At 42.0% G+C, this 14,656-nt stretch overlaps 1 protein-coding gene across 11 annotated transcripts in view; it reads left to right on the top strand.

The window, feature by feature from the left end:
- Nucleotides 1-13,010, top strand: part of ST8SIA5 (ST8 alpha-N-acetyl-neuraminide alpha-2,8-sialyltransferase 5) — a 59,699-nt gene extending 46,689 nt beyond the window's left edge. For all 11 annotated transcript variants that reach the window (XM_046905282.1, XM_004949029.5, NM_001001747.3 and 8 more), the window contains 4 exons: nucleotides 1,446-1,590; nucleotides 3,206-3,318; nucleotides 5,656-5,748; nucleotides 6,807-13,010. In XM_046905282.1, coding sequence (XP_046761238.1) covers nucleotides 1,446-1,590; nucleotides 3,206-3,318; nucleotides 5,656-5,748; nucleotides 6,807-7,275 — 820 coding nt within the window. In that variant the 3' untranslated portion in view covers nucleotides 7,276-13,010. The remainder of the gene's footprint in view (nucleotides 1-1,445; nucleotides 1,591-3,205; nucleotides 3,319-5,655; nucleotides 5,749-6,806) is intronic.
- Nucleotides 13,011-14,656: the final 1,646 nt, after the last annotated feature.

Consider the following 14,656-nt stretch of genomic DNA (forward strand, 5'->3'; position numbering starts at 1 on the left):
GGGGATGGAACTTGATGATCCCTGGGGTCCCTGTTAACCAAAGCCATTGTATGATTCTATGATTCTATGATTTCAAAGCAGAATATGGACTGCTTAATTCTGTAAGTCACGGGTGTGGTTCAAAGCTGTTATTCAGAATAAGGACCTACAGGTTTCTCCCAAATTCTCTTTCATGATTACAGGAAAAAGCTGATATGAATTAATGAGAGAATGTGAGAATGCATGTGCTGAGTTTGTCACTAACATCTTTTAAAATAACTAATTGTTAGTCACAGACTTTTAGCATTTTTTTCTGATGTGAGCTCCACACACATGTATTTAATGTATAATTTTTCCACAAAATATCTGATGGGCAGTTATCGAAGCCCATTATAGAGTAGAGAACATCTCTTCCAATTCCTTAATGCAGAACTGATGAAGAGCATTTTCTCAGATATCACAATTTAGTATGACTACCTGTATTTAATTAGTTAATAATTTCTTTATTTCGAATTACTCATTGATTCTTACAGTCTTAGTTGCTGCCTTGTTCTGATTGGCATATGATATCATTCTGCTTCATCCGAGTATGTAAGAGTAACTGGACATCACTGAATTGCTTGTATTATTCTGTAGTTCCTTTCCAATTCTTGTAATAAGACCCACAGACCAGAATGACTTTGTCTTTTAGCTCCTAATGAGGTCACATACCCTGGAGGCAAGGTACCTAATGTGGCCATTTGGCCTTGACCTTACATTTATGTGTTGACCATGACATGTATTTTTCATTAAAAGGACAAGATGCATCGACTGAAACAAACTGGCTCTGGAGTGAGATTAAGTCAGGGCTTCCAGTTCCTCCAGGAAAAGGAGAAAAGCATCAGGGAACAGACCCTTATTTGGAAAACTATTTTTCCTATTTACATTTCATATTTTTCCTATTTACATTTCATATTTTTCCTATTTACATTTCATATATACATTTCATATTTGGGTTTTCTTCCATACATGAGTCCCATTTTTGAGATTTAAAAGCTGTCTTTGTTTACTTTGGAATATCTGCTCTTTTGTACCAGTGACAAAGAAAATGTTGGACATTTGTTTGAGACTCATCCTCACATGAAGACTTTAACCTCTATGTTTTCTGCCCAGTGATGAGGGATTGGTTGCAAAAGATGGTAGCCCTATAGCATAGAAAGGGACTAACTAATGAAGATGGTTTCCATGGGATAGAGGTGGCATAAGCACAGCTTGGGGATGTAGAGCAGATCAGAGTTTGCTTGTGGATTCCTCTGAACCTCTAATTTTCTAAAGGAAAATCCAGCAAACCACCGTTTTCTCCCTCATATTGTTAAAAAGAGGTGTTTTTCGCCCTCAAAAATGCCTTGTTAGCAGTAATAGTAACTGCAAATCCTAAAACATGCTGTCAACTTCTAGATCTCATTTCTCTCTTTTTCATGTTACAGGTCTACACTGTCGAGGTGTTGCAATGCCCCTGCCTTCTTGTTCACCACTCAGAAAAACACTCCCTTGGGAACTAAGCTGAAGTATGAAGTGGATACCAGTGGGATCTTCCACATCAACCAAGAAATCTTCAAAATGTTTCCAAAGGTGCCTCTGTCCATCTACAAAACTAACTTCACTCTACTTGCTTAGTTACATAATATGCTGAGGACACATTTAGTATAGAATCGTTTGAGTTGGAAGGGTCCTTAAAGGCCATCAGGTCCAACTCCATACAGTGAACAGGGACACCCACAGCTCCATCAGGTGCTCAAAGCCCTGTCCAGCATCTCCAGGGATGGGTCAACACCACCTCTCTGAGCAGTCTGCTCCATTGAATCATCACCCTTATCAAAAGAACTTCTTCCTTATATCCAGTCTAAGCAATTAGCTGCTTAGCATTTCTCCAGATGTCATTGCTTATACTTTTGAATACTTTGAGTAAGTTTATTTATGATAGAAAATTTCAGTTGATTATCCTGTTTTCTAGTGGTCATCTGGTCTAGCATGCAACGTATAAGCATTTTCCTGCAGAACATAAACCCAACTTACTTTTAAAGTACAGTATTCACATGTAATAAATCCAGCATTTGCGGTTGGTCTGCTTTTTAGTGGGCTTGTTTTTTTTATAACTCAAACTCACAATGACTGTTTTTTATCCTCATCCCTGTTGCACCTTATCTGTCAATAGGTTGCAGTATTTTTAAACATATTCACCATAAAGATTATTCTAAACCTTTCTAACAAATAACTCATGACCTGAGGGACAAAGGGCAAATGTAACTGGTGAGCAGTCCTACTGCACTTTGTACTGATGTGCAGAAGTGATCTTACATGGCTACAGATTGATCCTCAATTTAAAGCGGGATATTTGGAGGGAGAAACTGCAATTTGTCCTTCTCAGAAAGGGAGGAAAATACTGAATCTACATTCACATAGGATTCTGTTACTAATGCTGACCTTGAAGGTCTAACCACTTTTAATGTGTTGGCTTTCTGATCACTGCCTAAAGCAGGGCAGTGGATGGTATGGAAAAATCCTGGAGATAATCACCTAGAAATGTTATGCCATTATCACATCTCTCTGTAGTTTGCAGTATGAAATGGATGATAAAATATGTATGTACAAAAAAGAGCACTCTTGTGCTTACATAAGCACGTCTGTACATATTTGTTGGGTGTAGTGCCCTAATGGCACTGTTGTGCCTTCTGAGATGATGTTGTCATTCATTCTGGCTTCTGCAGCAGCAGTGGTACAAAAGCTAATTATTATTAATTCATGCTATTTGTACAGTTAGTGGTAGCAAGCACTAAAATTTGGTCTCAGTTCTGATAAATAGCTGTAATGTGCTGTCCTAGAGAGACCTCCTGGGCTTCACCATCTGCTCTGGGATCTGCAGACTTCTCCAAAGGGCATCAGCATCTTGCGTGCTGTAGGTTTATGGTTCATGCCCCCGTGTGTAAATCAGAAGGGAAAGTGAGTTACTATAACGACTTCTTCCATTATTAGGTCTGAGTAAAGAGAGTTCTGCACATTTCATTCTGAGTTAGTTTCTCACAGAACCTCTAATTGCACAGATAGCGTTTCCATCTGTTTATGTGCACCATGGGGATGTTGTCAGCTTCCTACAATGAGTGCAATGAGGAATAACAAAAAAAAGAAAAAAGAAGAGTCTTCTTGCTCCGTGCTTCAGTAGATTAACCTACTTTCTCTGGTGTTGCAGGATATGCCATACCACCGCTCCCAGTTCAAGAAGTGTGCAGTGGTTGGGAATGGGGGGATCCTGAAGAACAGCAGATGTGGCCGAGAGATCGACAGTGCAGACTTCGTGTTTCGGTACAGACTTTGTGTGTTTGTTCATTTGTTTTCTGTTTTACTAGCACGTGGAGGACTGCAGAGCTATTCCCTCTCAAGTAGAAGCTCTGATTTACAAACCGACCGAGTCAAGTCTGCTTCTTGCACAACATGTGATATTTCAAAGAAAAACTTCCCTGTATAAAACTTGTTTTAAACTTAAGATGCGAAGTGTTATTTCTTTCTACCTCCATGTGGATAGTAACTGACTTATTGGCAGCTTTTGATGTCCTTGTCCATCTTGCCCAGTTACCCAAGTTGTAGATTTATCCTTGCATGGACATTTGCCCAGGCACAACGTCTCATGTATTTTCATCATCCTTAATATGAAGGAAGGTTACTTTTATTATTCTTAAGCACGTCTAATCCCTCTCTGCCTCCTGTTAAGCTGTCTGTCTGGGTCATGGCACATGACAGCTAGTTCACAGATCCGTGACCTGCTTTATAGAAAAGAAAATCATTTGACTTCTTTTGGCCCATTTTCTGACTTCAGGTACATTTTTGTAAGTTTGAAATAAGTGTTGTTAAATCAGTGAATTTCTCCAGCTTCACACTATCAAAAATTAGTCTAAATGCAATTCATCACATTCTGAACTTGACATCAGATGAAAAATGATGATGTACAAGTCCTACATTCCCTCTCCGTTGTTTTCAGACCCTTATGTCTTGTGCCCACTTTACATTAATCTATTGTCCTAATTTTAATCTGTGAAATAATTCAGATTTCACATAATTTCCTTCCGTTTAAAGGGCTATTGTACAATGCATATATTAAAGAAGTGAAGCTGGTTCTTTTCTTCTGTGTTGTGTCACAGTATGATTGAAATGAAGGTACATGTTATGCCTAAAGGTAACAAACTATTGAGTGGAAGTGGAAATGTGGGCAGCAAATGTCATCCCTTGTGCATAAGAGCTTTCAGTGGAGGTCCCTTCTTACCACTGTGACTCTTTCCTGGATCACACCCACATAAAAAGAACAGAGCAGTGCTCAGGGTAGGAATTGGAATTGGATTGCTTTTGGTGCTTGTTAAATAGAGACTTGAGTAGAAATGAAATATGAGTAAGTACATCACTACTTATGCAAAAAAACCCCAACTGGTTTGTCATCTTCAAAACACCTGCGACCAGAATTACACAGAAAGCCACGTTAAGGAGCTTAAGATCTGCTGACATCGATTTTAAAATAAAATTGTGTTTATGGAGAGGTGTGAACAGATCAGTCTGGCACCAGTTCACGAGACTGGTGGGAATCACCATCTTTGTCACTGACAAAATGTCAAAAACTGCCTGTGGAGCACAGAACCTCCAAGACACCTGGGAAAGTCATCGTATTGTCAAGGAGCTTGTGGTCAGTGGGATACAATCAATATTATTCTATACAACAGCTTTTGACAGCAGTGAGCTGCAGCACAGCAGGATGCACAAAATGCACACACAGCAGTTGCATTCACCAGTTGTTATGGTCTATCTCCATCTACTGGCAAGAGAGGAGATCTGTGATAACGAGTGGAGTGCATGCTGGGATGTGAGTGCTTTCTTTGCAGGGGTGAATTTTTGGAGTTGTAGAATTTACTTTTTAAGTAGAGTTTGCAATGGAAGTGAAGCTCGTGTGAGTGTGTTTCAGTAACTTCAGCATCTCTGGAGGGATGCTCTGAATTTTCTAAGATGACAATTCTGGGTCAAGGCCAGGATGTGTGGAGTCTGGGCAAGGTGAAGGTCTGCAGATCTCAGAATCACAGAGTCATTAAGGGTGTAAAAGACCTCTGAGATCACCAAGTCCAATTGCAGCCCATCCCTGCCATGCCCACTAACCATGTCCCCACATGACACATCTCCATGTTTGCTCCTAACAGCTTTTACACCCTCTGTCAAATCTGTACAGCCAGGATTGCTACTCTTACACAGTGCTGGGAGCTACCTGAAAGGGAAAAGGGAGGGAAGCAGGTTATTTTGTATTAATTAGTAACTGGGCTTATGTCTTACTTGCGGTGCATTTTCCCTAAATTCTCTGGGGCATAAAATAAATCAGAACTTTGAAGATACAGTTTGTATATTAATTATGGAATACAACAGAGCTGTCACTGAGGGAATCTTTGATTATAGAGAGTGGTTGTCTTGGGGGCTTCGTCCCAGTTCTGCTCCTTAATCACCAAAGTAAATAGCCAAACTGCTGTTAGAGATCAAAATGGATGAACATTGGCTACGTCTGTGAAAAGGGGACAGCTGCAACAGACAAGGGGAAGAACTTGAATAAATTCTACTTTCTAGTGCTGAAAGGGTACAAGGAATTATTTTCTCACTGATTTCTTTCCCTTACAGATGCAATTTGCCTCCCATATCTGAGAAGTACTTAACGGATGTTGGGGTGAAGACGGACGTCGTGACTGTCAATCCTAGCATCATTACTGAGAGGTTATCTCTGCTCTTTGTGTTTCCATCTCCTGTCAATTTTCCAAATGTATCTTTCACTAAATTCCTGCTGTTAAAGGGAATTTTTATCCCTATATTACTAAGAACTGAGACTATGAAACTTACTGAATCGCAGAATCACTGAGGTTCAAAAAGACCACTAAAACCATCAAGTCCAACCTCATCGTGCCCCCAGTGCTACATCTCCATGGTTCCTGAAAACCTCAGTTTCAGTCTGAATTTAAATGATTTAGTACATGGAAACAGCAATAACTTAAATAAATGTGTTAAACATTTAAACCTGTACACTGATAGTAGGGAGTGGGAAGCCAAAGGCTAAACATAACGTAACAGTAGAGCCATCCCACATTGTGCTTCAAGCCCCAGGTGGATGTCTTGGTCACATTAGGTTGGAAGTGACTGGATCCCACCCTGAGAGCTTAAGAAAAGTAATACACATCACCATATTAAAAAACAAAACAAAACAAATCAAAACAAAAAACTATTTAAGTACCAGGATTGACCAAGTGATTTCACTTCTAAATTTGTTAATAGTTTAGTACCACCTTGCTGACAGATTTGGGACCATGGGACTGATTTCTGTTGCCCATCCTTGCTCACGCGTTTCATTTATTGAGCAACATAAAACCATGTGCTTGCCTTGGGGTTTTCTTTTAAGTATTGCAGTTAGGCATTCTGGAAATGTTTTTACTCTGCTTTGGTGTTTGCCATGTTTCTGTAATGTCCTGAGAGAGTTACACAGCTGAAAAGGTGTCTCATCACAAAAGGAGATGTGAAACATTAACAAAGTCCATGCACTGTTCAATGACTGCATTGTCAAAATGCACTGTGAAAAGAGGGGAGAATGTGTTTTTTTAACATTTCCCGTGGCTTTGCCCTATATTCCATAATGACAACTTGGCTGCAGATCTAAATGTATTCTCCTCATTAATTGAAACATATCTCAGCTCCCTCTGCATCAGAATTTTTTTCACAAAAGCCTGAGGTGTCCAAACTGGTCCGTACTGACCTGAATGTCACTTGCATCCTTTTCCCTTTAGGTTTCATAAGTTGGAGAAGTGGAGGAAGCCTTTCTATGACGTGCTCCAGGTTTATGAGAATGCCTCCGTGCTGCTGCCAGCCTTCTACAACACACGCAACACGGACGTCTCCATCAGGGTCAAGTATGTCCTGGATGACTTCGAGTCTCAGCAAGCTGTGTACTACTTTCACCCCCAGTATCTCATCAACGTCTCGCGCTACTGGCTGGGCCAAGGGGTGCGGGCCAAGCGGATCAGCACAGGACTCATCCTGGTGACTGCAGCCCTGGAGCTCTGCGAAGAGGTCCACCTCTTTGGCTTCTGGGCCTTCCCCATGAACCCCTCAGGGATTTTTATAACTCACCACTACTATGACAACGTGAAGCCTCGCCCTGGTTTTCATGCGATGCCCTCGGAAATCTTTAACTTTCTGCACATGCACAGCAAGGGGATCCTGCGGGTTCACACGGGAACCTGCGGCTGCTGTTGACAGGGGCACTTCTTCCTCTGGTGCAAAAGTGCATCAGGAACTCGATGCCTGTGTACACCCTGAGATTATGCAATAGTTGTTTGATATAAATTTCCTTGAGGCATTGCATCCCATAGGATCTATGTGACCAGCATCCTTCCGGCTAGCAGAGTCGGGTCCATACCAGTGTGGGTGAAGCAAAACTCCTCTGTCCTGGGGTGTGCACTGCCCTGGGAAGCAGGTTGGATGAGAAGCACATCTCCAATAGATTTAGAGATATACAGAGCACATAAATATAACCATCATTTCACCATGGAGTAGATCACCAAGCTTTTAAGGAGAATTGGGGATGGAGAGTTTCAGCATAGACTGTACGAATTTACATAGACTTCAGTGCTGAGTGCTGTGGGGCACTATCAGATTTTACTGAAAGCACTATTCTCTGGCATTTGGGTTTTTGAAAATACTCTTTGCGTTGTAGTTTTAAGGGCAACTGTACAGCTTGAGGTCATTGCTCTGTAACGACACAAAGTATTGGTGAAAAATAGCAGATAGGTGTGATAGGAAAAAAAAAGATCACCTTATGAAATCTTTCAGCTGGGACGGAAGAGAACTCACATTTGCAGCAACAGGTCACTGTGCTAACCATGGTGTATGGTTGTTCTAGAGCTTCTTTCTTCTTCCTCCTCATGCCTGGCTTTCTCTGCTGATAATGTTTTCTTTCCCATTGCAGTCTTTCCTTTTTGCTAACACACGTGCAGTGTCTGTGCTTTCTCCTACAGTGACCATCTCAGCTTCAGAATGGAGACCTTCCCACTTCTTTAAGCTTTCCTTGGACTGAATGTTGAGAAGGTTGCCCTAGTTAGATTTTCTGAGTTCATTTTTGATTCAATTATAGCAGCATTAGATGGAAAAGGAATTTCTCCTCTGTTTAATAAAGACATTTGTAGGAGTATTAGAGAGTTGATCCACTATTGTACAGGTTGAATTAAATATTTTCAGATATCTGTGATAAATACTTGCAGGAAATGAAGACAGTGAAGATATTAATGGCTTGAATTATGATGTCTGAATGTGGCATTTGTTTGTGTGGAGTATGTTACTAGGATAATAAAAGGGCTGATTTACTCTTTGAAATGTTACCAATGTAACTTAGTCATGCCAGGCTTGGTTTCCCACCTGATGCAGTTACCTTGGCAAAATCCTGATGCAGGACAGATGCCACACGCTGCCAGAGTTTATTTTGGCTGCTGAACCATGGTGCAGACGTATGCCCTCTCATACTGTATGAATGCATGCACAGGAGGGTGAAGTTTGCTGTTCAGCTGTGCCGGCATGGTTAAGATGAACAGGGTTTCCTCACGTATGTTTTTAGTGTGAAGCACTTGGTCTGTTGTGCAGTGCTTTGTTTTGTCCTTTTCAGATTGCAGAGATTTGGAATTTGAAGTGCTTGTCCTCTCTGGGGGTTGTGTTCAAATCAGAATTGGATTTTGATTTTGTAATGCGTGAGCACACAAAGCTATTTTAAAGCCTCTGCGCTGTGCTGACAGCTCTGAAAGTTGCTCACATTGCATTTAAAATGGTGTAAAGGAAGTGAAGCACAGCAGTCGCCATCCCAGGAGTCCCCGCTGACCATACAGCAGTGACCTGGATGGTGTGCAGGAGTCTGAATTTCTTTTGCACCAGGCTTCAGAGGTATAATTAGTTTAAAAGCAACCCATCTTCTCTGTTGAAGTGTCAGAGCTTGATAAATACCAGCCAGGGGTAGGCAAAGGGCCTGTGCTTAAGCTTTGTGCGTTTGTCTTGTGCTTTTGGTCTTAGAGCTGTGTGTTGGTGGACTGTATCACAGTGCACCCTGAATGAACCTACAGGTGAAATGGTTTCCTTGATTTAATAAGCAAAAGAGATCTTTGTCTTGGCTGTGTTTTGTAAATTAGTGTGTAAAGGGCTTTGATAATGAAGTGCTGTAACAGAAGTGCTATGTAGAGAGCAACATGACCCGTGGGCTGGGCATCTTGCTGCGTGTTGAGCTTTATCATAATGAAGCCAGCACCTATGGACCTTACTTCTGCCTGGGTGAGGGTCTGGTGGTGACTTGGTTTGCTTTGCTGCTGCTGCTTTGCTGGGGATACGCTCTTTGGTAAGAGTTTTTCTTCACTATATTGATTGAAGCGAACAAAAGGAGTCTGATCTATTGCAAGAGGTACTTCAGAAAGATAGGAAGGCATTTGAGAAGCATCAGCGTGTTGGAAGGAAATGGAGCAAATCCCCCTTGTTTGGTTGCAAAATTTCTTCTGGACTTTTTGGTCAGGCAAAAGGATAAGCAAAGTTCTTCTGGACTTTTTGGTCAGGCAAAAGGATAAGCAAAATACAGTAACCTCTAATTGCAGGGACACAGACATTTTCTTCCCTTTGTTTGCTTCATATAAATTAGCAATGTAAATTCACCGAGGCTACACTGTATAAGTGCAGTTTTACTGTGTTTAGATTTTGATGGATTATAGGTCTATAACTACTATATTTTTTTAATGATTTTAAAATGCACGTGCAGGGTACTTGCACATATGCACCAAAGGCCCAGTCCTGCAACGTTCATCTGAAGAGAACTCCCATTCCTGCTGATAGGTATCTTATTTGTATAGATACTGCAGAAACAAACCCAGTGGTGTCTGTGGAGGTGTACATAGATGTATATTAGCAATGTTTAGTGGTAGGACTAGAGGGAATGGCCTCAAGTTGTGCTAAGGGATGTTCAGGCTTGGATATTAAGAAAAATTTCCTCTCCATAAGAGTTGTCACATTCTGGAATGGGCTGCTCAGGGAAGTGATAGAGTCACTGTCCCTGAAGGTGTTCAGGAATTGTTTAGATGTGGTACTAAAGCACATGGTTTAGTGAGGGGTTGGTGATATTGGTGGTAGGTGGATGTTGGACTAGATGGTCTTGAAGGTCTTTTCCAGCCTTCATGATTCTTTATTAGACGAGATTTAGGGAGCGATTTGCAAGCTAGAAAGATTCTTAAAGAAATATATATATAATAGTCCTTGAGAGGAAGTGCATGCTGCAGCATGTTTGCTTTCCGATCTGTTTGTCAGGTGTTGCTCAAAAAATAATTGAAAAGTGACAGCGTTTTTGTCAGAAATTTGGAAGCTTTCGGGTTGTTCTTGGCCTCCTTACTTTGCACTGGGCACTGGAAAACCACATTCCTGCTGCTGTCCTTCAGGAGTGGAGTCTGAGGGTGAGGATGGTGCCCGGAGGCCTCAGCCATGCAGAGGTCCATGAATAAAAGCCGTCAGCTCTCATCCTGAGCTCAGATGGTAAGCTCAGCTGTCGTGCTGAGAATATGAAATCTGAGGCAGGGAGAGAGAAAATTACAATCCTGGGGATTAATCACCAGCTTCTGCTATTATTTATGGGAATCTCTTAAGAAGTCCCTGAGATCTTCATACACTGGCAATGCAAATTCAGTCAGAAAAACGTGGCTAGGCCTGCTCCTCTCTGACAGGTCAACAGAGGAGCTTATGGGCCCACCAATGCCATCATCAAGTGGAAAAGAAGACTTAATCAAAATACTTCAGCTGCTTGCTCTCGATTTGTGGACAGAAAGGATTAAATAGTGGTAGGTTTATAATATTTTAGCATATCTCCTGTGGTAGAGACAAAATGCTCAAAGCCAGCTCGTGTTGTGAATGGGGAGCCATGGCATGGTGGCTTCTTTGGCTCCAGTGGGCCCATTGTCACTGGGAAAAACCTTAGGGAGGGAATGTGGGACACTGCAACCACCACTCCGGGTGGTCGGACGGAGGCAAATAACTCTAAGAATAGAGTTATTTTTCCAAGAATAGAATTGTTTTCTGTGGGGTTTGACGAATTAATGGAGATGTTGCTGAATGCAGAAATTCCTGTGGTGATGGAGCTCTGCGGGCAGGTGGCCTTTGCGGTTTGGTGTGTCAGGAGAGAGCAATCTCTGGTTGGTGATGAAGCACTGAGATGTGAAATGAGAGAGAATCCATCCTGTTAAATCATCCGGGCTCTGGTGGTTGGTCAGCAAAGTCGTAATTTTACAGAGCAGAAGGTTAGATAGCGAGAACAGAGTTTGGAAGGGATCCTCCTGTCTGGTTTGTACCCAAGCAGTGAGCAGTGAGCTTTGGAGCTTTCAGCAATCCCTAAAGGCCAAAGTCCCTGGGAAATTCTGGAATGAGCCGAGGAATAAAAGAGTCGGTACTTAGGCTGAGGGCCTTTTCCAAAATCCAGTGAACTTCATGGGAAGTTTGGAGTACATCAGAGCCAGCCTGCAGGCTTTGGGCAGGAGGAGCAGCCCTTGTTTCTTACTCACTTGTTTTCAGATATGTTTTTAATATATTGTAGATACAGTGCAGTAGCAATACTGTGTTTTTAATTGTTTGTGTAAAGAACAAACTTAATCTGGAAGCCAAAGTGTCACCCTCCCTTCCAGATTCCTGCACTTTCCATCCTTTCCAATTCATCTATGCAAAACATTTCATCACGGTCGTGTAAATGAACCAAACCACAGTGAGCCCCTGCATCCTGCTGTGTGTATGTGAATCACATGCCGTGAGAGAAGAGGGGTTCTTTTGCTTTCTTTGAGATGCCAGCGTGTAATTCACCAGTGATACAAATGTATTGAAGGCAGGGTTCCCAGTGAGGCCAGTACAAAGTGTGCATTTGGCTTCAGTAGGAAAACAACGGGTGCAATGCTTGTCAGTCAAGCCCATAACCCTCATCTTCAACCTGCCCCCATGCACTATTACAATTTTATGTCTTACTGTCATCCTGTCTAATGTGGGTGAGGCTGATGTGTTGTTTGCATGGTATCCCAAATCATAGGCAATTGTACTCAAGTGCTTTTGTAATGAATCTTAAGGAAAATCCAAGCGTACGCATTGGGGTGAGGGAGCCTGAATCCCAGGCCTGAGCACCTCCCATATTCCTTAAAGCCTGAGCATGAGAAACATCAACAATGTGGGTTTGGGCCGTAGTGGGAAGCCTAAAGAAAGATAAATATGCCTCAGCATTTCAAGGATTGAAAGCTGTAAATACGTTACTGGTATGTCTGACTTATGGTTGGACTAGATGATCTTAGGGGTCTTTTTGAACTATAATGATTCTATGATTCTATGACTTTCCCTTTAGAAGCCATAAATGTTCTTGGTGTTTGACCTTTGGGTGAGTTGTTGTGTGTTTTTAACTGTACTAACCACTGTAAAATGTGCTAGCATGTAAAATGGCGACAAACTATGCCAACAAAATCAAAGTGTGGGCTGGTTCTTGAAACATTCTACCTGAAACTGTATGGGTTAAGATGGACCAGGACACTGAGATGTCTCCGTGCTCCCTACGGCTTATGGAGATGCTCATTATTGCCCAGGAATGCTGGATCAAAATGGCATCTTCACACTAAGGGAGCTCAGGCTGATGCAAAAATAAAGCTTGTTCCATAATTGTTCTTTCTGTACGGTGGTGACGGCGGGGGTGGACAGACCCAAGCAGAGCCATGGTAATTTCATGCTGATGTTAATGCCATCGTGCCCATTGACTCACCTTTCTTTTCTATCGTCTGCCACCCTGTAATTCTTGCTTCTTTCTGTAGCTGTAATATGGTTGTAATAGGAAGCCTATCAATTGATGTAAGCCATAACTAAAGCAGTAATCAGGGTACTTTCTTTTGTCTGTATCACTGTGTTCGAAAGATGATTTGATTCTATTGAATAAACCACTTTAACAGTTTTGTGGGAAAGGCTGAGCCACTTTTTGTGCCTTCAGACTCATGTTTTGCTCTTCTGTGTCTCTGAACAGAGTGGGATGGAAGCTCAGCTGGGAGAAATCAGTTCACGTAAGTGGCGATTAGCACTGCAGACTTACATGACCTAGCAGCATGCGTATATACAGATACACAAAAGTATATGCAGGGTTGTATGATATAAATGCTGTAAGAGATGTAAATTGCTGATTTGGTATCTTAACAATATATATGGACACAGATAAGTCATTACTAGAAGTAACAAGCTGTACAAAGACAAGCATTGAAAAGCCTCTGCAATCCATGCGATTCACCTACTTAACACCTTCCTGACTGCTCTGTCCTCACCTTTACATGATGAGTAAACCCATCTGGTTTTAGGTCTGGCCGACTTCTGCAGCCTTACACTTCCTTCAGTTTTAACAGCATCAGGAGAATTAAAGCATAATTTTAGAATTATTCATACAGAATAGTAGATGGAACAACCTTTTATTATCATTATTATTATTGTAATTGTGTGTTTTCCTTTGACTATCTGTTCTTCCAGATTATAAACTGGGATGGGAGTGGGTGATGGAAATAGAACACTAGCACTGCTCTAAGGTAAATGTAAATGACTCGGAAGATGCAGAGTTGTGAATACAGAGGAATTTGTTCTTGTTCCTGCTGACATTAAGGCTGATGGATGCACTTCCTTCCCACAGCTGCTTGTGATTATTGTCAGTGATTATTCAATCAAGAAGAGGAAACGTGGAGAGGGAAAAATGAAGAGACAAATTGACACTGTGTGGTGTAATTGCTGTCTATCATGTTGCGAATTGCTCAGCTAAGCAAGCAATCAAGGAATGGTTCATTTCCTTGAGATCGCAGCATTCATCATGTTCCTTAGTGGCATTTGCAGCCTTTCTTCTGAGAAGGGATAAGCAGAAGGACACAGAGAATTAGGGAGATGCTTCGCCACAGCCTGCATCTGACAGTGCCCAGCAGCAGGTTCTTGGGGAAAGCAGAAGGAAGAAGGAGAAGTAATGAGTGGTCCTTCTGCTGGCGTTCTCTCCAACTGCAATTGCCACTTTTCATTTCTGGCCTTGTTAGTAACTGTGTGGTGCTGAGTGTCAGAGTTTAGCTCTGTGCTCGGGTGACAAATGAGTCCTTTGGCCATTGGGAAATGCTGCTGCCTTGCTCCTAAAGCAAGCAACATGCTTCCAGGCTGTGGGACTTGCTAGATCCTGATCTCCCTTCTTCCCCTGCTGGCATTGCCTCCTGAAATATAACCTTTTCATTTAAGCTTTTGTTTGGTTTTGCCCACCAGCTCCAGAGGATCTATTCTTGGCTGGTGAAGTGCTGGCAGTTGGGATTTCTATCACTTACTTGCTCTGCTTCCCTAAGGCTTTGTCCATCTCCAAGTCACAGACTGGGCAGAGGAATAAAACATCTAAATCCACATAGGAGCTATTGTCCATCACAGAGATGGAAAATCATAGAATCACAGAATCATGAAAGTTGGAGAAGACCTCCATGTCCCCCAAGCTCAACCCCAACCAACCCCACCATACCCACTGACCATGTTCCCAGGTGCCACATCTCCACGGTTCTGGAACATTTCCATGGACAGGGACTCCCCCACCTCCCTGGGCAGCCTGTGG

Source organism: Gallus gallus, chromosome Z, assembly GCF_016699485.2.
Source record: "Gallus gallus isolate bGalGal1 chromosome Z, bGalGal1.mat.broiler.GRCg7b, whole genome shotgun sequence".
Classification (NCBI taxonomy): Eukaryota; Metazoa; Chordata; class Aves; order Galliformes; family Phasianidae; genus Gallus; species Gallus gallus.